Below are 23,778 nucleotides of genomic sequence, written 5' to 3' on the forward strand. Positions count from 1 at the left end.
TTCACTGCATGTATGCAACTTGATGATTGAATGTCAAGCATTTTATAAATCAAACCAGTATTTAAATTGTATTTTCCTCTGAAAGATAATGCAATTTCATGTAAAGGCAAGCTGTGGTATTCTAACTTGAAGTCTGTGTACATTTTCTGAGTTATTGTTTTGTTTCAGTGTTTTCCACTCCAAAGAAGATGTTTGCCTATCTGTAATCAATTTGCCGTACTTGTAGGTGCTATTACCTTTGTTTTTTAGTTAGCTATTTTGGATATTTTGGAAGCAGATACAAGCAATGCCTGCAGCGAGTCAAACAAAATTTCATGGTTCTTATAACAGCTATCACTGTGTTGTAACTTCTACTACACCAAGGACTTGGTTCCTTGAAATGTAATACTAATTTTGATCACACTGTGGCTGCACATGTATACCCTAAACACATAAGGAAAACAATTTATCAGGGCACTAATTCCAGCAGAGTAAGTTTACACACATCTGTGTGGATACTAGAGGAGATTACTGCTGAGTGGTGTCTCATACTGAAGGTCATCAGTTAGATTTTCTGGTAAAGTATTACTCTTCCTGAGTTGGCATCAGAACTAATAACCAATAATTGCAGGTAACCAACAGAGGGAGTAAAAAAAAGAATAATATATGTGATCCATATAGTAATTTCACAATTGTCTGCTTTTAAAAACCTTTCTGAAGTAGATAGAAGACACTGCTGGAGCTGTTATGGAGTGGACTTTTGCAGTCAATAGGCTAGGCATCCAGCCAGTTTGCAATTCAGTGAGACACAGTACATTATCTGTTTTGACAGTCTTCATGGCTAAATAGTCTGGCTCTTGTAATACCTAACTGTGTTTATAAATAGCAACAAAGAAGTAAAATGGCTGATATTGACAGCAAACTTTGATATTGCCAGAGTTCACACATGCTTCTTCCCTTCAGTGGAGTGGGAAGAGCAAAGTAAACTGATTGAGGTAACTGGAACTTGAAAAACATCTCCAGCATGTGTTTTCCTTGAGGTTTCATTAATGCACGAAGAAATGTGGTATATATGAGCTCTGCAGTGAGACTTCTAAAATATATTGGGTTCTGCCCCAAGAAAACAATTACTTTAGTGGCAAGATGGTAGACAGCATTCACGAAGAGCTGTACTTAGAGTAGTGGCTGTCCAGTTTGAATGTTGTATGGAGAAGGATGGGACTGGGAGGAAGTCACCCTTGTTTCTGATTTCTATTTCTTGCTCCAGATAAAGTGTTTTAGCAAATAGTTTTTATAGTGAAATACAGGCACAGGGCTGGAACCTCAGTATAAGTTCCAAAGACATCTTTGGGCTCTCTCCTACACTAGCACAACTTATCAGGAAAGGTGGGCATAATACTCTTTGACATTGTCAGTAATATATATCTTCTTGAAGACAGGAATTATTCTTTAAGCTCAATTTGGGTTGAAATGGGTATAGAAGGTGCGTCTGTTAGCAAGTAATATACTCTGATACTGCATAAAAGTTGATACCAAGAATTTGTCTTTGCTTTCCATCACATATTACAGCAAGTAGTCCCAAAAGTTAAATGCTGGACTCGTAAAGCCCTTCTTGGGCGTCAAGCTGTGAGTGCTCAACTCACACAAGAAATTGACTGAGGTCACTGAAATTCTGCGCGTATGTGCCTTGCAGGAGAGGCTGGGATTCTGGACTTCTTTACCTTACTATATCCAGTTCATTTTTGCTTTATTTTCATCTCACTTTATGGTCTGCTCCTTGGAAATTAGTGTTGTGTGAGAGCTGTGGTTTCCACTTTAGCCAGGTATCTAAAAACTCTGTGCATTGTTGCACCTGAACCTCCTGGTGGGTACAGGCATAATCCAAATCCAGCTTTCCTGAGTGTAAACAGAACAGTCCTTTGTGGTGCTCAAAGTCCAGGTGGACTCAGCTCAGCTCTGCAGTGAGTAGTTGGCCTTGAGTTCATGACATGGGGGTAGAAGGGTCCAATGCCTTGGTCAGGCTGTTTCATACAAAATTTGAAACACGTCTCAGCCAGGATTCTTGGCTGATTCACAGCTAGAGGTTGAATGTGACCCAGTCTCGCTGTTAGTCAGAAGTGAATGTCTCAAGATGGGCATGCTGATAGGGGCTGCTCAGCAGCTCTGCTCAGAGACTCCGGTGGGAAGTTTCTTGTTGAATGGTTACAGGTGGCTTGGACTAGAGAGATTCTTGTTCTGTTGCAGGGGTGTCTGGGCCTGGTGCTGCAATGGGCTACTGCCAGATTATAAACAAATGGGCATGGCCTAAAAGCCTCCAGTGTTTATAAGTGTTATCTGGGTAACCAGCTGGTTTTTTGTATTGTGAAGAACAGGGCAGAATACTATGAAGTATTTCTTTACCAAGTGTTTTGGGAAAAGAGTATGTTGTCTGCAAGTTGGAATTAGAGGTACCTTACATAAAATCAGACCGTAACATCAGATACATTTACTTGGAACAATGTTCTTATACTCTAGGATAATGTTTTAGATCTGTGTGGCATTTCACTGTGATCAGTTTATGTGGTGGTAGACTCATTTTTCTTAAGAGACTGTTCTGGTTCATGTTACACACACATTGGTTTATGTGTTAGCTAACAATATTGTGTTGCTGTTGTCGCTGTTGTGACAGTAAGGCCAGTTTCTGACCAGGTGATGACAGGAGTCTCCATCACAAGTATCCTTGTAGCAGCATTTTCAGCTGGTTTGATGTGAACCCCCCCCCCCCAACCTCTGGTTTGCTTCAGCTGTCCAGCCCCTTGTCAACACTCCAGCGTATGCATGATGAGTTTCTAGTTAAAATCATCTCATCTGTGTGCCGAAAGTTGTCTGGTTCAATGATATACATATCTCGATAGATAAACAGTGTCCATTAGTTCACCATTTACTTCATATGAGCAAAGCAGGACCCGCCTGGGCTGTTCCCAGGGCTGCTGGGAACTCCCTGCCTCCCCAGTCTCTGGCATGCAGTTGATTATCTTGTTAACGTGTACTGGGACTGCCTGTGGAGTTCTTTTATCGATGCCTCAGACCTCTGGTGGAGCTGGGAGTGCCTGGGGCGGGTTCCAGTAGCTATCAATCAATTATCTCATCTGGACAGAAACTAGCTGGGGAGTTCCCGGGACTGCCCAGGGAGTTCCTCTGGGTGACTCAGCACGCCCGCCCAGCATGTGCAGGGGCACAGCCCTTGTCCCCAGCTGCATTACAATAACAGCTGCTGTGCAAATTCCGAGTGCACGTGCATGTACCCACCTGGTGCATGGAGTGTTGGGAGGACCAAGAGGTTTTGCAGAGGCCAGTTGATCCTTGGGCATTTCTTGGTGTGTCCTGCTCCACTAACTAGTAAGATGTGTTCTTTGGTAGGCACAGATGCCTTTTTTTTTTTTTTTTTCATGTCAGGCTGCCATGTTTACAAGCTGCTACAAAGTGCTTTTCCTGCCGTGGACAATCAAAACCACCTTGCTCACTGTTACCAGAACTACACTTCAACAAAGGTCTCTTTACTGGAGTGATTTGCTACTTTCTTACCTGCTGCAACAGGTGTTGTTTGAGCCTTCTGTTTCTTCCAGAAGAAAGGGCAGCCTATTATTGAACTAATAGTGCTTACTTACTGAAAAATACATTCATTGCTGATGGAGAATATCTAAATCTCATGGGTTTGGAACCTGGTTTGATATCAGGTAGTTGTCATAAAGTGGCTTCCCCTAATATGTAAGGGGATGTAAATTTAAACTTCCATATTGTTAATCTCTTTTTTCTTTTGCAAATGAAATGAAAAGTAGTGAGCCAGAAGTACAGTAAACAGATATGTCTGAAAGGTTAGTTTGGAAACTCAAGAAACAGTTAAAGTTGGTTACAGAGTGGGACAGGTTTCAACTGTGTCTGTTCATGAGCATATAAGGCAAGATATGGTTCCATGCTGTTTCCTTTTTCAGACCACTCTCTCCGAAGACAGTCTCCAAGTAGCAGCTTGAGGTGGTTGTGCTTCTTCTACTCTGTGACCTGTCCTACAGGGATGCTGAGAAGGCAAGTGTACACTGCGTTGACATTGCAGCATATCAAACTTACTCATACAGAGCAAAACAAGGGGAAAAAATAAAAATACTTATTTACTACTAGTGTTGTTCAAAGTCAGTATTTGCTGTATGAAATATGATATAAGAGCAGTAAAGTTGGGAGTGGTCTCATGTACCTTCTTGATAATGGACAAGAAGGTCTCCAAAGATATTAGAGACCTCAGTAACTCCAGTTTGTTAGCAGAAATAGATCAGCTGGTCAGATTTATTGTATCCAGCTATTAATGACACAGTACACTGAAGAAGGTCTTTGAAAACTCTTATCACTGTGAGCTACAAAAGAGGAGAAATATTTGGATTTACACTATTAGTACATACATACAGAAGTATGGCTGCATTTGGAAGAAATGAAAGCTGTGTGCATTGGAAATGGTTGTTTCTATAAGAATGAGTGTAGATGCATGGAAAATAACGCTGATACAGTGCCTGGAGAACTGCCTAGGGGTCAGGACACCTGAGTTCACCCCTGCGGTGCCTTGCTGCCTTGGCCAGCTCATTTCCCCCTGCCTTGCTTTCACCAACAACAATCAGGAAACAAATCCTTCATTTCCTCTGAGATTGATCCGTGAGAAAGACAATGAAAGCAGGGAAGTGTTATCATCTGTGGTTAGAATGCCACACACCTAGTGAACGCTTAACCCGCTTGTATTTTTAATTTAAATGCAGTTAGCTTATATCAGGGGTTTTCCCATGGTTTCTTTAGAGATGTGAGATAATGAGTTTTTTTTTCTCCCAAAATGCAACTCTTTAGAACAGTGTCTTGCTTGAAGTGCTGTGTAAAGAATAGTCTTGTTTATGAGGACAGTATAACATGTTAGATCACCTTTCATTGAACTACATGCTTTTTAATTATGTACAAAATTATGTCCTGTCTTTTCTTCAAGTGGAGCTTAAATAGCAGCATCCTTTGCTGTGGTCTAAATTGCAGAAAATCCTTATCTTAGTAATAACTTTATTTTTGAATATACTTTTCCTGTCGTAAGTTATACTTCAGCTGCTGCAGCAGTGTGCAAAGGAAGAAGAGTTTAAGCAAAAGCTGAAGTTGAGCCTGATCAGAGATTTGAGCTGTTTTCCCCAATATGGGTTTGCAGCTGACTTATTTGTGTATTGTTGGATGAATGACGAAGTGGGATAAAGCCCTCAGTGTCTCCTTCCCTTACCTTCCCTGTAGAGAGAGAATTGCCCAACTTAGATGCATATCATGTAAAAGCCTGTCTTTCTGGACTGGTGTGTGGAGTCATTCATTACTATTTTCACAGTGCTCAGGAAACAGACTTTTAAAACCTTTTATTTCCTAAGCTACTGTAGGACAGCACTGAGGTTGCTGTGTCTCAGAAGATAGTAGTGACTTTCTCATTTGCATTTCCAGCTCTGTCCCCATGTTGCTGAGATACATTTGTAATGGCCTTATCTAAATTCAGGAGTTTAGAAGGCAGCTATTACCTTATTCATTAAAAAGGGAAGAAATTAAAAGCAAAATCGGGTACTGTTTGATCAGTCAAAATTGCTTCCCTGTAGTGGTATTCGAACTGTATTTCTAAACATGAAAAATTTGGTGCAATGCAGAAATTTCTGGGGTTTTGAGAAAACTATTTTTTAAATAAACTTTGGAATTAATAAAGAGTAGTTTCTTTTTGGGGATAGTTAACTTACAAACTGCTTGGGGCTTTCCAGCCATGGGAAATCCTATCCTAAAGCTCATTTTAGCACAGAGAGCTATAGGACAAGTCTTACCTTCTTAGCTAGCTATCACAAACATTGTCTAAAGGGCTGCTTTTCCTGCCTTAACTGCAAGGGCACTACTGCAGAGCGTGTACCAATCACACTAAAATGTGTAAAATGATCATTTATGCCAAAATAATGACATAACCTTCTGAGCAGTGTATAATCCTAATAAGATTAAGCTTTACCAAAGAAAAACATAGAATATATAACTCAATAAAATCATAATCTATTCTGAATAAACTGTATTATACATGTTTGCTTAATGGATTATATAAATTTAATGAAATTACACTGTCTTATAAGCAGGATACAATAAGTAGTAATGGCAGCTTTTCTATAGAGAATGTAAAAGAGCAAGGAAGAAGATGGGGATTATTAGAAAATGAGTTAAGTCAAAACAATTAAAAAGATAAAGATAAAAATAGAATAGTAATTTCTTAAGTACTGCAACAATGAGCATCATGCTTCTTTGAGTGTATTAGCCAAGATCAAAGTAGGATATATGAACATCTAAGAAGAAGACAGACATGGTGTTGGAAAGGAATGACACAGCTGATATAGTTTTTTTATCGCAAAAGATTTGAGGAAATGTAGTACTTTCTCAGCATCTGTTCAAGTTTTTATTCATATTTCTTTAGTACATTGTCCATTCCATGTCTTCATTGGATATGTGGCAGTGGATTCCAGGCTGTTAGCACTTCTGAGCCAGATGGCATACACTCTGTCATGCTGAGATCATGTTAAAAATGTCATCTATGCAACTCAGCTGAGATAGAGTAGCACTTTAAAATGAATTCCTCAGTTGTCCACCATGGATATTTTTAGGTTTTTTGCTGGTGATGTTGCACCCATGTAAAAAAAAATAAAGATGTTTCTGTTGCTGTCAAAGAATATAGCATTTCCAAGTTTTTTTGCTAGTGTACCGAATTTCGGTTCAATTTGCTGTAGTAAGGAATACTTGTCCTTACAGAAGTACTTAAAGTATTATAAAAACTGCTTTAAAAACTATGCTAGCACAAATACATTATTTCTCCAAGATCTGTGCTGCATATTTTTTTGAAATCTTTATGAGACAGTCAGGAATCATGCTAAAACTGAATGGTCTGAGTTAACCTTTCAAGTAAGAGTAGCAGAGTAAGGGATTTTCCTGGGTTAAGCGGAGGGAAGATGAAAAGATAAAGGAAGAGCCTGCTGAGTTGCTTTTTTGTCTGTCCAGATTAAAACAGATCTTGTATTTCAATAGTCATAATTTTAAAAGGCATCTCTTGTCATGGAAACAAGATCTTGTTATCTTACACAGCTTGGTCCCCATTCCACACCTTCATAATAGGTGCTTAAGCAGTGAACAGTGTAGTACCTATAAAAACTAGACACAAGAGTCAAACAATTTTTTCTTTCATGCATATTCATTTCTCAGTAGACTTTGTTCTTTTGTATATCTATATAATCTCAGTGGTTTAAAATCCCATCCTTGGTTATATTTGGACAATGCTGGTGGGCTTCAAAGAAGGAGATCACAGGAGGATGTGTAGAATGTAAAGGATTATATTTAAAGGAGTTCCTGAACGTACATAATACGGTAAGGGATTAGGCATGTTTTATAAGCTGATTTATATCTTATGACTAAACCATGAAAATGAAGTTAAATCTCCTACTAAGGACTAGTCTTCATATGCAACATGCTGGGTACAAGACCTGTCCCCCCACTGAAGGCTGCAAAGGGAGACATGAGTCATTAGCTTGGATGAAGACAGTGCTGGGTTATAAGGCTGTCCCTTTATCCAGTTACTGAGATTCTAATGTCTCTTCTGATAGAAGTGTCATGTTTTACTCATATAGTTTTTAGTTCTAATTTGTGTAAGTAAAAGAGAAACGAGGGATAGGAGAAATACTTACTTCAAGGTTCCTAACCAGTAAACAACTCAAAGTAAAATAGATGGCATTTGCATTAACTATTCCTTTGGCTTACTCTGTTTTTGTTGCTTTTCTTCTGTCTATGATGTATTTGTTTTCTGAGGCTTGATGTATTTGTTTTCTATGATGTATGTAACAAATATGATATATTTGTTTTCTACTGGCTTTTGATGGGCCAGGGGCTCATCCTTTTCCGTGTTGAAGTGACCTATGATGTTGAAACCTGCTTAAGAAACAAAGCAACCTAAAACAACCACGACACTTGCAGCTGGTTTGGAAAAAGATAGGATATAAGCTTGCCTATTTGCCTCAGCTTACTGTCAATGAATCTTCTGGGGTGATGCTTCTTTTTTACTTCTGACCTTTGAAATATGAGTATTTTTCCCTATTCCTTGCACAGAAATAATGATTCTGAGTAGAACACAGTGCTTTTTCATGGTTCTTGCGCCCTAATTAATTGTAGGCTTAGTGGTTAAATGTATTACACTGTATTTTAGTATTTAAAAGGCTCTTGGTTCTTGTATTTTTTTCTTTATTCCTCTCTTTCGTTTGTCTGTAGACACAAAGATCTGCCTTTTTCTTATCTGAAGTCTGTAGCGTCTCTGATACAAAGATTACGTGTTGTAATGTTGTTCAGCTTCTGCTTGCTATCATAACTGACAAAGATACAGCGAGAAGAGGAGAAGCAAGAAGAATAAAGCAGTGTGCCTGTGGGTAGTGATGGAATGGCAATGGGCAAGAACAATCAGTAGTTCCATACAATCAAGAACAGTAGCATTTATTAAGCAGCTACAACCCATGACTTCATTTGAAGCATTTTCTATTAAAAATACCTTCTTATTCTCCATCCGTCATCCTGGACTTCCTCTGTGTGTTGCAACTACAGATAACGTAGCTGTTGTTAAGGATGCAAGCCGTCCACAGGTGCCTGCCAACAGCCCAATACTCAACACCACTTGAAACAGTCATCTTAATTGCTGAAGCATAGTACATCTGTTACAGCAAGTGATGGTGTTCAGAGGCTGGAGAAATTAAAGCTAAGGTGACAGTGAGCAGTGATACTCCAAGGTTATAAATAATTTTCCGTTGTTTGAAGAGGAAAATCAGATCATGTTCTTTATATGACAGATTGTAAAATCTGAAATACAAGAGAAATTAAAACTTTCAGCAATTTGATTTTGCATGCTGGTAGAGCTAAACTTCCATCTTCTTGTGGAAATACAACATGTGTCTCAAGCCTGAGTGGTTTGATGGGTCAAGTTATGTCTGTCCCCCCACCTGAAAGCTGGTGGCCTGTCCCCAGGGGCGTGCCTGATGCCCTGAGGCTGGGACTGACCCTGTGCCACTGGCTGCCCTGCTCCTGGCTGGGGATGGGAAGGGCCCTGACTGCCCTCGTGCCACTCCCTGCCCCCATGGATCAGTAAGGCTTCCTTGACACCCTTCTGTGAATTAGTCATCTTATCATGTGGGTTCTGTTTGGTTACTTAGTGCTTTTTTGTTATTTCTTGTGGATTTTGTGAGTGTTGCTCCCGTGTTTTATTCTCAGTGCTGTCTATTTGCCTGCCTAGACTGAAGCCTTATTTCATAGAGGGTCACATGAAGTAAACTGTGTTAATCTCGAAAATGATAACTTTTTTTGAGGACCATTATTTTTCATAATCACAGGTAGGTAGAGTAATAATTACGCTTGAATGGTATTAGTGCTTGCAGAGACTTTTCCAGTTCTGCCCTGAGTTCTAAGGAGTGCTTCTGATTATGAGAGTGAACTTGAAGGAGAATGAAATTCCAGATTCAGTGATTTAATGGGGGATTTTCTGCCTTGTTAAGACTAGTAACAGAATATTCATAATCTCAAGAGATCTTGTCCACACCATGGAGCTTCATGGCATGGGGCAGAAGGGAGTCTCCATGCCCTGGAAATAGATTTATGAGGAAATAGGTTTTCTCTTTCTTAAGAAGTCAGATTAGGGATAGTACAAGGAGGTCATTAGCTGTGAAAAAACTGTCCTACTGAAGCAAGTTTTTATTTTCTTTTAGTAGGCAGACACATACAACTAGTTTATTCTATGTAGTTCAACACATCTCACTGTTTGAGAAGGTTTCTGTGCTGCTTGGTTTAATCTTATGTTTATAGCTGTTTTCTCTGCTCTGAGTTTTGTTTGCTGACATCCTCTACATGGCCATTGTTATTACTTGTCATTACATTATCACAGTTTAAAGGTACTGTAGTGGCAGTGGCCCCTTTAGGCTTCTAGGAGAAAAAGGATCAGCAGTAAGTATTTTATACCTGTTCAGTTATTTTCTTGGGATTGCATATTCTGCTCATAAGTTTCTGATTCTGTCTATACTATTTATCTATACTGTTGCATTGTGTAGGGAAGCTCTGTCTGTTTTCTGTCAAATTTGTTGTTTTCTAAATCACTGTTCTCCTTCAAGCTCTAGTTAGAGGCAAAACTGGAAAGTATTTCCTCTGAAATGCTGTTCTTGCTTATATTTCCAAGGGGAAAAAAAAGTCAGCTGTTTAACAGCTTGAGGATGTTTCATGTATAGATTTACCACCTGCAAATTTTCAAAATAATAAAAATAAATTTTCATAATAATTTTTGCTTTTGAAATCTGAGGTAACACCAGGGCACCTTGGAGAACATTGTTTAAAGGGAGTTTCTATTCCTTTGCTGTGCTTTTTCATATCTGTTAGACAGCATTCATACTGAGGAGCATGGGCTTAAAAATTTTGTTTCATACCAAAAGCCACCAGTAGCTGCATGCTGTGCTTTTCCTGTGCCAGACCCACAAAGGATGTAAATCATTACTGATTCTGTTTAATTAATGTTGCTGAGACTCATGCAGCTCTGGAGGTCCTAACTCAAATCCCAGGTGTTGATAGGTGTCAGAAGAGCTTTCATGTGCATTCTAGAAAGGAAAGGAAGTAGAATGAATGGAGTGAATGTATGTACATTATTTGTGTGACTAAGCTGTAACTGTTCTGCCTTGAACACAGTACAAGTTTTTCATTGGCTCTGAATGTTCTCAGTAAAGATGTAATTTTCTCTTTCCTATATGGATTTTTATTTTTAATATTTTTGTAAAGTAGTCTGCTTCATACCTACCCTCTTAAATCTTTGGGTATTTCCCTTCAGGGAAATCCTAATTGGTATTTCATTCCCAATGATATCATTACATTTTCTCTTGAAGCTCTGTGTTCATAAGAGGATAATAGGGAGGGAAGTTGCTCTGTTTGTGATTGATTAGTGGATGTACAATCTCAATTCCCTTGGAAAGTGGGTGTGTGATTATTTGAGTCTGTGTTTCTTTGGAGAGGGACCATTTCAGGGAATTGTAGTTAGAGCTGCAAACAATCCATTAGTCACTCTTCCAAGCCCTGCCAGCAAAATACGGTTCCCTGCAGTACATTATTGAGTGTTTTGTCCAATATCGGTTTGAGTGACTCAAGCCATGAGGCTTCCACCACTTCCTCTGAGAAACTATTTCATGGTCTGACGGAGCTAACTGTTAGGAAATATTTCCTGGTACTCAGCCTAAACTTTTTAACACCCAGATTGATCTCATTACTGTGAGCTATACTTTTTTCCCATCTCCATCTTGTTTGGCATTCACACTCTTGAGTGAATAGTAGATGGTATCATATCTCCTCATAAGTCAAGCAAATGCATAATTAGTTCTTCTATTTCAGCTCTCCAAATAGGCCATCTGTTTGGTGGAAAACAGGGCTGAGTATGGGAAGATTTTTTTCCTACTAAGTGCTTGTTTCAAACAAATAATATGAGAAAGTGCATTAGGAGTTCTTAGTAGCTCCAAGAATCCCCAACTTGTATTTAAAAGGCTTTTCAAAAATTATGTGGAAGATTGTAACTTTTCCAAGCAGTCATTTGAAATAGCAATACCTTTTTCTAGCGCAATATACAGCTCTAGCACTAGTAGTCTGTCACATCTCACGGCTTCAGGGAATGTTTTGTAATGTTGCTTCATCTATTTATCAAGCAAATTCAATGTAGCTACAGCCTGGAGAGGAGAAAGCAATGGCAACAGAATTGCAAGCAGATCCAGGGGCCGTTTGAGTGTTTGTCATTCACAGCTTTACAGCCAGAATTGACAAGTGTTTGGGTCACATAAAGATTGTTGAGGAAGTAAGCGTACTTTAATCCATACAATCATTACGTATCTCTGGATTTCTTCCTGGTAGCCAACATCTGTTTGGTATTTCTCTCCATCCATCCTTCCTTCCTGCCTGCCTGACTTGCCTTATTGTAGTGTAAATTCTGCAAAGGTGTATGCAGATAATAAATTGTATTTTGCAGCATCTGGGTATATGCTATTCTTATTTCTTACAGGTAGTCTTCTGCTTGGTCAGAGACTTCCAGTCAGTGGAACGCTTAGTTTACAGTAAGACTTCTAAACTAGGACTCCATGCTTGCTTTAAAATACATGAAGTATGAATTCTAAGCATATATGTGTTTATGTTTTTTGACTAATCACTGTCTAATTTAGGAACCATGCCAATGTTTTGTTAATTTTTTACCTGAGATTACCTGATGTGTGTGGGTTTGTGACCTGGGCTTCCAGTTTGGGGAGTAAACAAGCAGCATGCACTTCCTCTGAACTGTACTAGAAAGGATGTGTAAGTCCTCAGGCAAGAGCATTCCTGAGCTAACTTATTACAGTTTTACTAAGCCAATTAGGGAGAAAAACTCAGTGATCACATTAAGACTGAGTCAAGTTTGAACTAAATCACTGGGTTCAGGTGATTAAACGAAAGATTTAATATCACAGATAATCTTATATTGCACGCAAATACGTAAATGCAAAAAAGGAAAAGTTGAAAAAAAATGACAGACTGCCATCAGGAAAAGAAAGTGAATAACTCCTTCAGCTTTCTCGTTCTATCATCACTACCTGAGATAAAGTAGAGATAGATTTGCTGACACCATGTGTTGTGTCTGTCAGGAAGTCTCAGGCACTTCCTTTGCCTTTTGGTGGAGTGTCTGGGGCAGGCAGAATCTCCCAAGAGAGACCTCCTGTCACAAGGGAAGGAAACACTCCTTTCTGTTTCTTTCCCGTCTTCTCACAGGGAGCATTCCTCACTTTTCTGCCTCAGAGGCAATTGCTTTGGGGATGAGCTGTATGGAGTGACACAGGAAGGGGTGGCTTCAGTTCAGTCCCCAGCAGGTGACACACATCTGAGGTGAGGGTGGAAAGCCACCTCTGGAATGGTCCTTCCACTCACATGGATTCCCCCTACAGATGCACCTGCAGGCAAGATGCATGCAAAAATTTGAAGCACATGTGGCTTTAATGTGAATAAACTTTACCCATATTTAAGAGACTGATGTATTCCCGCTCCCCATGTCAATTCTGTGGCAATATTCCTCATGCGTGCCTGTGTCTCACCTGCCCTCTGCTGAAGGGCCAGTCTTCTCTGTTCAAAAGAAGAAGAAATGGAAGAAGGAACACAGAAAGATAAGGATGTATATGTTCAAGAGTGTGTTTCCCTTCCGTGCAGGTTATCCAGGCTGTCTTTTTTGGGATTTGCGTCTTGACTGACCTGTCCAGTCTTCTCACTAGAGGGAACGACAGTCAAGAGCAAGAGAGGCAACTGAAAAAACTCATTTCCCTCCGTGACTGGATGATGGCTGTTCTAGCTTTCCCTGTGGGAGTGGTAAGTACAGTGTTAATCTGTGCATTTGCAAACTGGGTGAACAGTGCTACTTACTGAATGTTTTCTTCCTGAAAGGTTTTCCCATCACTATACGAAAGACTACGCAGAAAGGGGAAAATGGGAGAGATGATTTTACTACTCTCTTGTTGTTCACAGGTGTAAGGGAACAGAATATACAGTGTGTTGCTGAAATAATTTTTGGTTCATTATAAAAAAGCCATATTACAATAGGAGCTCTTGATTGTACAAGTAATTTTATATGTGTATTGTACCAGCAGCATCTTGAGATTCAATTTGGACTTTTTCTGCTCCACATGTCATCATCAGGAGCAGTGAAAGTGCTGACTGTGGCATGTTTTACACCATAATGACCTGAGGGAATCTGAGCTGTAAGACATTTTGACATGGGCAAGAAGAGAAGCAAAAGTCCAGGTTGCTCCTTGGTAATTCCACAGGGGATTCAGAGCTGGCAGAATAATTGAGGTAGAAAAAATGAGTTTTTCTTAGTAATGTTAAAAAGGACACAGAAGGTATGTGAAAATGTGGGATTGACATGTCTTTTTTCAAAAGAAAAATATTCTTTGGATCAGATCTTGCTCTGCTGGGACATTGCACATCACTTTCAATGGCAAGAGGTGTTCAATATCTTTACATAGCTAATAAAGCTGCTAAAAATCCAAAATGTTATGAGTTTTTACATGGAAGTGTCATCTATGTCAGTCTAGTTCCAAGCTTAGGCAGCAATGCAAAAATATGTGAACATTTCATTAAAGTTATTGCTTTTATTGTAATTCAGGATCAAACTTAATTCTCTTTTTCTTATTTCATTGTACAGTAGTTCAAAATAAATTCACTAGAAGCAGATTTTTTTTCATGGACTATTAGAAAGCTGTATGAGGTCTTTAAAGCTGTACTTTCACAACAGCTGATCACTTTCTGTCAGTTAACAGCAGCTAACATATCAATCTATCACTTATAATTTCATATATTCAGCGATGCTTCATTAGAATTTCATTTCACCATTTATGTGGAATTTCACAATACATGGAGAAATACAGAATGCTTTTGCAAAGTTACAAAAGGCAAAGCATATGTGAAACACTGCAGGTCCTTCTTTAATAAAAACCCAGCTGGTAGCCTTCCCTTATTATACTTGCTGAGCTGCCTTTTGGGAGCTGCCACAATTCATGTTGGGGTAGCAGACTGCAGTTTTCCAGCAATGGTAGAGGAGACTGGATCAGGTAATACAGCTAGTAGAAAATCTGTTCACAGACAAGTTCACAAATATGCATTTTATGGGTGCAGACATTTATCTGTGCATCTGTGTTTTTAAGGGAGATGGGGAGTTAAAGTAGTTGTGATTGTGAGTAGCAACAGATGCTTTTCCTACTGTGTTGATAGTAGAAGTGAAAAAGGAGAACAACTTTGTCTGTGTTTAAATATTTAAGTGCCTTTTTCACTCTAGAAGTGTACTCCTTCACGCGCATCAAAGCACACCCTCCTTGGGTCTCTCACACCTGTCAGGATTCAGGGATTCTTTCCTGCCACTGTTATAGCTCCATACTGTTGTCTGTGTGCTCCTCCACTCCTGAAATGCTCCTGACCTTGAAACTTCTCGAGATCTTTGGAGAATTTCAGCTTCACTTTGTCTTGGCAATTCTGAGGATTTCTTTTCAGGTGATGTTTCTCAGTACACAAAGGCTCCCAGTTAGCCACTGCCTGCACTGAAGGTGTTGTTACAACATTGACAAATTAGCAATTCCCGGGAGATGTGTCACATACCTGGAGATTGCTGCTTTCCCAAGGGTTTCATATAAGAACAACTTGTGTCTTAAACAAACATAGTACAGAATGGCTATGCTCATTGGACAGATATGCTCCATTTCCAAGTGTGACCTTTCTGTGGTGAGGGGGAACAATTGTTTACCACTTCTTACTAAGAAATCCTAAAAAGGTTGGTTTTGTTGTCGTTTCTTCTCCTGGCTGCTGAGAAACAAACAGCAGCACCTCATAACTTTACGCTGGTCTCAGCTCCTTCCTGAAACCTGATCCTCGTCATCAGCAGAGATCTCACCACACTGCAGCTGTCACTTGCCAAAGCCTGGCCAGTGCCCGAGAGACTGCTAGGCACTGCAGGCTCTGCTTTGGTGGGATTACAGATAGGAAGAGTGCAGGGCCCAAAAGTAGCAAACATCTAAAGCAGATGTTGTTGTCCGAAGAGCTATTTATGTGGAAGAAAATAGGGAAATTTTGCTATGATGGAGGTTCTTATTAGAAGGAAGCTATTAAGCATTGGAGTGTCTGCAGAAAAAAATGTTAAAAGTTCCCTTGTTTCTCATATTCTTTTAACAGCTTCCTCACTCCAGAAAAAAAAAAAAAAAAAGAAAAAAGAAAAAGAAAATAATTGTAAATGCAAACTTTCTTTCCTTGAGACTCACCCACCTAGTTCTCCATGGAGCTTCTCAGTGGTTTCCAGTAGTGACACAAGGGAACCTTCACACATAAAAATTGGGCAGATGTGAATAAAATCTTTGTTGGGTTTTTAATGTAACAGTAGTGGTCATGCTTAAGTACTTGTCAGTTACCTTAACATCTAAATTATTTTTATTGCTCAGTGTTTTACACAGGGCATGTTTAGGCAATAATGCAAATACTAGGGGAGCATTTTAAAGCCTAATAACTGCAGCTTTTCAAGAGCAGTTCACCACTTTTTTTTTTTTTCCTGTATTTCCTGCTTACTGGAGCCCTTGAGATGACTTGTTCTGAAAAAATGATGAGAAAAGGGGTATCCACTCCCAAGTTAAACAGTGATGTGAGAAAAAAAAATGTAACCAAGTTCCTAATTTTTAAGACTTCCTGAGAAACTAAACATACAAACCATCTGGGAAGTTTGACCACCAGCTTCTTCTCACCTTCCAAAGGAGGGAAAGAACAGCCCAAGGGTAAATAATCTCCTTTTGTGGCTTCACAACAAATCAAATCTTGTAAACAAATCAAAACCTGAAAAATCTGTGCAGCAAATCACAACTCTCCACTGTTGTGATATGCATCATGTGTCTTCAGGGACTCTGAAAAAATTGAATTGCCAACCTATATTTCACAAGAGAGTTAAGAAATAAACATGAACCTTTTCTAAGGACATAATGGCTACTATTTACCTATTGTTGCTTTTTTTAAACGTAACTTTTCAGAGAATCAAATCAGAAATCAACAGATTAATTTTCTGTGCAACAAAGCCTTACACCACAATGTGGGCAACAATTTCTAGCCCTTTTTTAGTTCCTTATAAGCCTGCAATACTATTCAAAGGCCTAAGAGACTAGGAAGCATCCACTGAAGAAAATTGCTTGCATAGGCATTTTAGAAGTTCATTACCAATTTTCATCTATAATTACTTGGACTTGCCATCCCTTTATCTGTGTAAAGGAGATATATATTGAGAGTAATTTGCACTGCTAGAGTGATGTGAGTCATGCTTAAAAGTCAGACATTACACCAGTGGTTTAGCTTATCCCTACTTTTTTTCTATTTGTTTGATATAAATAATTAAGTTGCCATGTTTCTATGGTTAATTAGTCTTTTGGTTTTATCAATATGTTTATTGTAATTTATACTGAACAAAATGAAGAAGAGATAAATCAGGCATTTCCGGTTGTTTAAGACTGTGTTTATTAAAAATAGGAGGAATAAAAATTGATCTTGTTACAAATCAAAAGAGAGATTGCTGCCTAGAAAATCACAAACTCTCCCACAGACATTTTATATCATGTAGCATCAACATCTATGTTTGAATCTGAGTCTAAACTGACCAGAATTACCTCTTGTTTTCTGTTATACTTTTATGGGTTTAAAAACCTGTAATACAAAGGAGTGAAAATCAGGCATGCTTTTTATTTCCTGTTTCTCTGTATAGTAGAGTCAAGGGAAAACTGATCAGCCTTCTGTAGATCATCAGTTATGCTGATCTGTGGTCTTATGCCAAGAAAAGATGTGTAGGCATTTGCTGCAGTTTCCTAGTTACCTCGTTACTTGACCAGACTTATATTTCCATAACTGACTTAACCATGCAAAAATCTCTCTTCTAGATTTTACCCTCATCTGTTGTGGCAAGATGACTGGTGATGGGATAGCTAGCAAGTAGTGGTACAATTGCTCCCTGAAGTCTATTCTCTGAGAGGGGTTTTTCCTGGGCTTTTTCCCCCACTCCTTGTGATTCCTGTCACTGGCACTTTTCAAATCCCTTTGGTGTATTGTGCTAGCTCTCGATCCCACCTAAAGACAGTCCCATGCCAAGTTGTACCTACTGTGGTCTGCCTTTAACACCACTTTTCTTCTAGATGTAATACCTCTAACTGTCAAAGAATTTCACAAACAACATATTTATACTCACAGTTAACCTCAAGTGTCTTGGGAGATAGGCAGAAATCTTACCTTTAATTGTACTTATAACAAATTTTGTCAGGGTCACAAGGGTTGGGTTTTTTTTTCCTTTGTCATTAGCCGTCCAGGAAATGACTGAACTGTGCAGCCCAGCCAAAACCAAAACCACATAGTGTAGGAAAATAAAGTTCCACTGGGTTCATTCTTCGTTTGCATAACATTTCTTGGTTGGAGTCATGTAAAAGTGCGAATTGTACAATTCTTTTTGTTGGCTTTATTTTCTTAGTTTCTCTTTGCTTCCATTTGTAGTGTTTTGACAAAACCACTTGATTTCTCTTTTGAACAACTATCCATTTCCCAACTTGTCCTTTAAAACTTTTCCCTTGACAGGGCCACATGCTGTGCTCATGTCCTCTGAAGCTTCAGAGACAGGGCAAACACTAAAGGATTACCTCCTTAAGTGGGAAGACAGCAGTTTGTTTTCAGCCTTATTTTTTTTCTGCTGCTCTGTATTTGTTCAACAGTCTTTCAGATGCCTGTAATAAGTAAGCTATTCCATATTTCCAGGTTCCAAGGTCTTCTGGCAAATCTGAGGTTTCCTTTGGTCTGTAATGACTGGACCCTAGATAGATAATTATTTCAGATAGAATCATTAGATTCTAGATAGGATAAGCTGCAAATGGGGGACTTTTCTGTTCTATACGCTGCTTAATTTTATGTTTAAAAATACTATTTTAAAAATAGTATTACTATTAGTAAAATAGTATTACTATTTTATAAACAGTACCCCAGTACTATTTTTGCAAATCTGTCAATCTTAGGAGGCTCCTGTGCAAAGAAATGTAAAAAACAATTTCTGGTGCTTGTTTTCTTCTTTGAATTCAAAGCCTTGAGTGTGTCTACAGAGGAAATGGAAGGGTAATATTTGTGCCATTTCACCTTAGGAACAAAGGAAAATAAAGTATTGGGCTCTCTGAAATTTTTGTTTCATATGAGCAGCCTGTTCAGCCTGGCATGTGAGTATAGTACAATGTCTGTCTCCATAGGAGTGATGAATTATGCCACAAGGAAGGCAACATGAGCACAAGAGCTGGAGTTCTTTCTGAGGCTTACATCTGTGTGAGAGACTGGAGAAAATGAGTACTGGCTCAGAACAACTAAAGGAAGGGAGGAAGAGGGGCAGGGCAAGTCCTGCATTGGTGGCATGATACCACACCCCTTGGAGCCTCTAATCCAGACCCAGACTGGCTATTAGCCACTGGCACACACAGGTATAAAGATTGCTGGTATAATAAAGAGAAATGGGGAGAAATTCTGAAAAGTGCAAGATCCAAAATGGTATCAGTTGGATGGGTAGCAGCCCATCAGAAGGGGGATTATCCAGCCCACATCTTAAATGACCAAGTAGACTTGGTCACTCAGTTGGCTGTCTTAGCTGAGGAAAAGGAAGCAGAATAAGAGAAATGGAGACATTTCTTGGAATGGCTGCATGTGAAGCATGGCCACTCTGGGATGAAAGACCTGTCACCCGAAGGGCTTGTGAAACAGTCTTTTCTGTCTGCAGCCAGTGCTGCACCCAGACTGGAGAAAAACCCCCTGCACATTTCTGCCCTGCACCTAAAAGGATCGGAAAGGAGTTGAGGGAAATTTGTCAGGTAGACTGCATTGGTCCTTTTAACAAATCAGGAACAAAATAATACGTGCTGATAGGAGTTCAAGTAGTGTCAAGTTAGGTGCAGGCTAATGCAGTGGCATGGTCTACAGGGGAAAGTACTGTGAAAGAATTAAAATTATGATTCAGTTTCCTTCCTAAACCAAAATCAATGCAATCAGATAATGGCAGTCACTTCACAGGAGTAATAGTCCAGGATCGGGTGAAAACTGAAGGGGTACTGTGAGTGTTCCATGCCCCCTACACCACATCCACAAGCCAGTGGGATAGCAGAAAGGACAAATGATCTCCTAAAATGGTTTTTGAGACCTCAATATCCAAAGGTGCCTGATCAACTGTGGGACACTGTGACCCAAGTCAGTGACCCTTGGAGAGTAAGTGGATGTCCATGACTTAGAGCATTTTGGTCCCACGACACCCACCACGCCTTCCAGAAACAAAAGGACTGAGCATCCCCGGAACCCCATACATTTTCCTGGTCAGCCGGTACTGGTAGGCTTCCCAGCTATCAGGGAAGTCCTGCTGGTCTTAAAGACCCCACTGAACATGCATGCATGCGCGACCAAAGATGCCCATGGCAGAGAACACAAAATGAACAGCAGGTGGATAGTTCCTGCTTTTTAAAACTGGTCCAAGTAGGACTAGGTTTTCTTTTGTCTTTCCTTCTACAAGCATTCCATGCAAAGATGTGGCTGTGAGAAGATCAAGCGGCAGCAGGACTGAAGTTTTACACAGTTCTTTGCTGCAGTGACTGTTTGTACATGTTTTTATCTTAATATGTTTTGTGATATTTATATTTGTATCTGTTTTGCCTCAGTAGTTTTGCACTATGTGTATAAATGCCACAAGCATTGTTTTGCGCTGTTTGTGTCTTGTCTCTGGTTGCCACAGCAGGTGGAAAAGTTTCCTTCCTGAATTTAGCTTGGAAGTTCAGACAGGATTTCATATGATTATGAAATCAGATTTGTATACCCCTTCCTACCTCCTCAGAACAAGGTATAAAATTACTTTGGACTGAGAAAGAAGTGTAGTTTGATGCCAGAGCAGCCACATGTAGTAGTGGGAAGTGATGTACGAAGCGTGATCGTACAGAGAAGGAGGTTGACGGAGACTGAGGCGGCAGCTGGAAAGTTTTCTCCAGCTGTAAGCAAAGAAGTCCTAAGTGGTCAAGATGTCAGAAGAAAGGATTTCAGATTTGGAAACCAGTGAAGGGTTTAGTAAGTTAGAAAGGTATTTGATTTGAACCCAGGATCCTGTCTAGAAAAATATGCCAAATAGATAGAAATGGCTCGAGTGTTTGTTATACCTTTAACCCCCCTGAGGCAACCCAACTAAGAACTTTCACTTGATGTAACTTTCCCATGGTGCATCCTGATATTCCCCCTTATCCTGGCATTTGGATCTCTAGCATTGTAATAAGATAACTGACTGTAATATGGACTCTGGGGACCCCCCCCTGAAATCACATTGGTGGAAGGGACAAGGGTGGTAATACAGGAAATGTGCTCAGGTTACTATGATACCTGGACTTGTAAAATTATCAGCTCCAAAATGTAAGGCAGCCTAACTGTTGAAAATTTGCCTTATCCTTAAGTTTTCTATTTTTTGGTGATGTGTGCAATCACATTGCAATAGAGAATCTCAAATTGGACTCATTAGGCCATGTTGAAGCTCAACTTAGAAGTCCAGCAAGTATCAAAAAATATTTTATAAAATTGTCTAATCCTCAATAAATTCTTACTAAATGGGCGAGGAATATGTGAAATGCTGAACCTCACCAACAGGAAAATGCTGTTTTACGCAGCACAAGAAAAATTAAAGAAAATTGCCAACCAGTCTGCTGAGCTCTTCCAATCACTGCAGCCGAAATACTGGTTTCATGAACTCTTCCCCCCAGATCCTGGTTTGCATCTTTCTTGCCATCTCTGGAACTGACAGGGTGAGGGATGATGGCTTGCATAGGGTGGAGTCCCTATACTGACTGGACTTCTGTTTTTGATTATTGGAGTAGCAATTGTCCACTGTATGATTTCTTGTACACTTTCCTCTTTTTCCTCTCCTGTTTTTTTTCTTCCTCTCTCTGTTAGGTTAGAATCCCACTACAGCTGCCATGGAAGAAGAAAATCCTGTTTCCCATTGTTCTGGTCTCAGTCATTGTTTTGAGCCTTGGGGGTCGTGTACTTAAAACAACCAAAGGAACAGGGGCAGGGTGTGTCCTGCATAGGTGGAATGGTGCACTGCTCCACCCCTACCGCCCTGAAGCCTCTAGTCCAGCCCCAGAATGGCTGTTAGCCACTGGGACAGCAGAAGCCCCACCAAAGGGGGAATGCCCTGAGAGATCAGGGCAAATAAAAGCAGTTGCATAGGCACATGTGGTCACAGCCCACTGTTAGGATTTCACAGTAGAGATCACACTGGAGTTCAAGCAATGATTTTTAATCTTTCTCTCTGACTCCCCCAATTTCTTCTTCTCAGAATCTGGGTAACCTAAGAGTTGGATGGTATGGAGTTCACTATGCCAATGTCTTGTGAAATGCTTGATTTTGATTGAATGTTACTTTAAAATTTGCCAAGTACCCTTATTTTCTAATGTTTGCAAATGAAAGTTTGTTGTTTAACCTCCTGAGAATGTTGTCTCATTTCTCCTGTGTGCTACCTTGAGTATTAAAAAAGCATAAGAAACTCATGCTGCAGGTCCAGGACTTTACAACAGGCAGTGTAAAGAAGCAGCTCAGTTGTGTCATGGCCTGGCGCTACATGATCATGTGGGATCTTAGCAAAGCACAGCCCAAATAAAAACTCTGCCACTAGCAAAATGTAAGCATAGTAGAGGGGACTTAGAAGTACCAGACCAACAGTTGCTCATTAATCAAAGTAAACAAATTCAGAAGCAGCCAAAGTAACTATGTTGCAATCCCTCATTATAATTCCTTTTGTCAAAATAGTTAATTTTTATAGTTCATTTTATCCAAATGAACTGATTGTAAAGAAGAGTAAGTTGAACCATTCAGACACTGGAAGGAATCTTCCCCAGGGTGTTGTGTTAAGTCTCATACCAGGTCATCCTCTGGGACAGGTTAGTTCTGTAACACGTTTAGTTTTGTGCACTTCCTTTACCTTATGTCTGCCTTGTGATAGTGCTTTGCTAAGCAGCATTTGCCGTCTGTAGCTCCAGATGGTTGCAACCAGCTAGGCTGATCCTGTTCCATCCATTGGCTGACTTTGGTTAAGGGACAGATGGCATGTCCCCTCTTTTCTTGTCTTTACCTCCTTGACGAAGTCTATTGTTTTATTCTGCTCTACACAAAAATCACAGGTCAAAACATGCTAGCGCTGTTCCCTTCAGTGTAATAAAGTTCAACCTAATCCTGGTTGATTTTTCTTATTTTGAGAATTCCTTGGAAAAAAAAACATTATCAGTCTTGGTCTTCATATGCCTGAGATGTTTTTATGCCCCAGTTGATCTTAGCAGGTTCTCAGAGACCCACTGTGATAATACATGACTTCTAGGAAGCCTATAGAGAAGAGGATACTTTGCTTCCATTTTTCCTGCTGTTCAGCTATTCATATCTTGGCACTTGCGTGTCAGCAGGTGCGTAAAGAGCTGCGCTGTGCCAATGCCAAGACTGACCCAGAAGAGAAATTTCTTGTGGGGTGTTTTACACTTGAAATAGTTTTCAGGCTATCCATCATACCCTATTTTTTTTTCCGGGCCTCTGTGCACTAGTCAAATAGTCCAAGCATATTCTGAGCAGGCACCAGTAGCTGTCATAACAGATGGACAACTGTGCTGGAAACCAAGAAACTATGTACTGTATGCACGCTAAGGGAACAGTGTACTGGTTCAGGTTGTTCACATAACTGGCTGGCCAAAGTCTACATGTCTGTGGTTAGAACAAGGTGCCATTGATTAACTGCAAACCTCAATTTTAACTTTCTAAAGTCAGAAGGTAATGAAATAACTTAGGCCTACACTATTGTACACACTAGTAATTTGCAGGATGTGCTATGCTCACCCCATATTTCTTTCACTGATCCTATAAATGATCTGTAAGATCATGAGCCACATCAGTTAGGATGTAACTGAATACTTCCCTTCTATCTCAGTGAAAGTTCTATCTTCTGGCTCTCAATCTTTGAAATTGGATTTAGCATTACTGTTTAGAGAGCCCTTGTAAATGGTCATTGAAAAGCTCCTCGCCCAGGTATTGGGTTTTACTGCTGTGAACAATAAGCCTTTTTTATTACTAGAAAACTATGACTCAAATTTAAGGTAAGAAAGCAGTGGTGTTTTAATTAGAAAAATACTTACTTGCCAC

At 39.7% G+C, this 23,778-nt stretch overlaps 1 protein-coding gene across 11 annotated transcripts in view; it reads left to right on the plus strand.

Moving 5' to 3' along the window:
- AIG1 (androgen induced 1) overlaps window positions 1–23,778 on the plus strand; it is a 123,673-nt gene that overhangs the window by 23,103 nt on the left and 76,792 nt on the right. For 9 of the 11 annotated variants that reach the window (XR_007777076.1, XR_007777075.1, XR_007777074.1 and 6 more), the window contains exon 2: window positions 13,252–13,407. Coding sequence is in view for 7 of the 11 variants with exons in the window: in XM_050972112.1 (XP_050828069.1) it covers window positions 13,252–13,407 (156 nt within the window). In the remaining 4 variants the exon portion in view is untranslated. Of the gene's footprint in view, window positions 1–3,229; window positions 3,358–3,950; window positions 4,042–13,251; window positions 13,408–23,778 lie in introns of those variants that run through there. The other 2 variants (XM_050972114.1, XR_007777077.1) reach the window with 2 other exon arrangements.

The sequence above is a fragment of the Serinus canaria genome, chromosome 3, assembly GCF_022539315.1.
Source record: "Serinus canaria isolate serCan28SL12 chromosome 3, serCan2020, whole genome shotgun sequence".
NCBI classification, from domain to species: Eukaryota; Metazoa; Chordata; class Aves; order Passeriformes; family Fringillidae; genus Serinus; species Serinus canaria.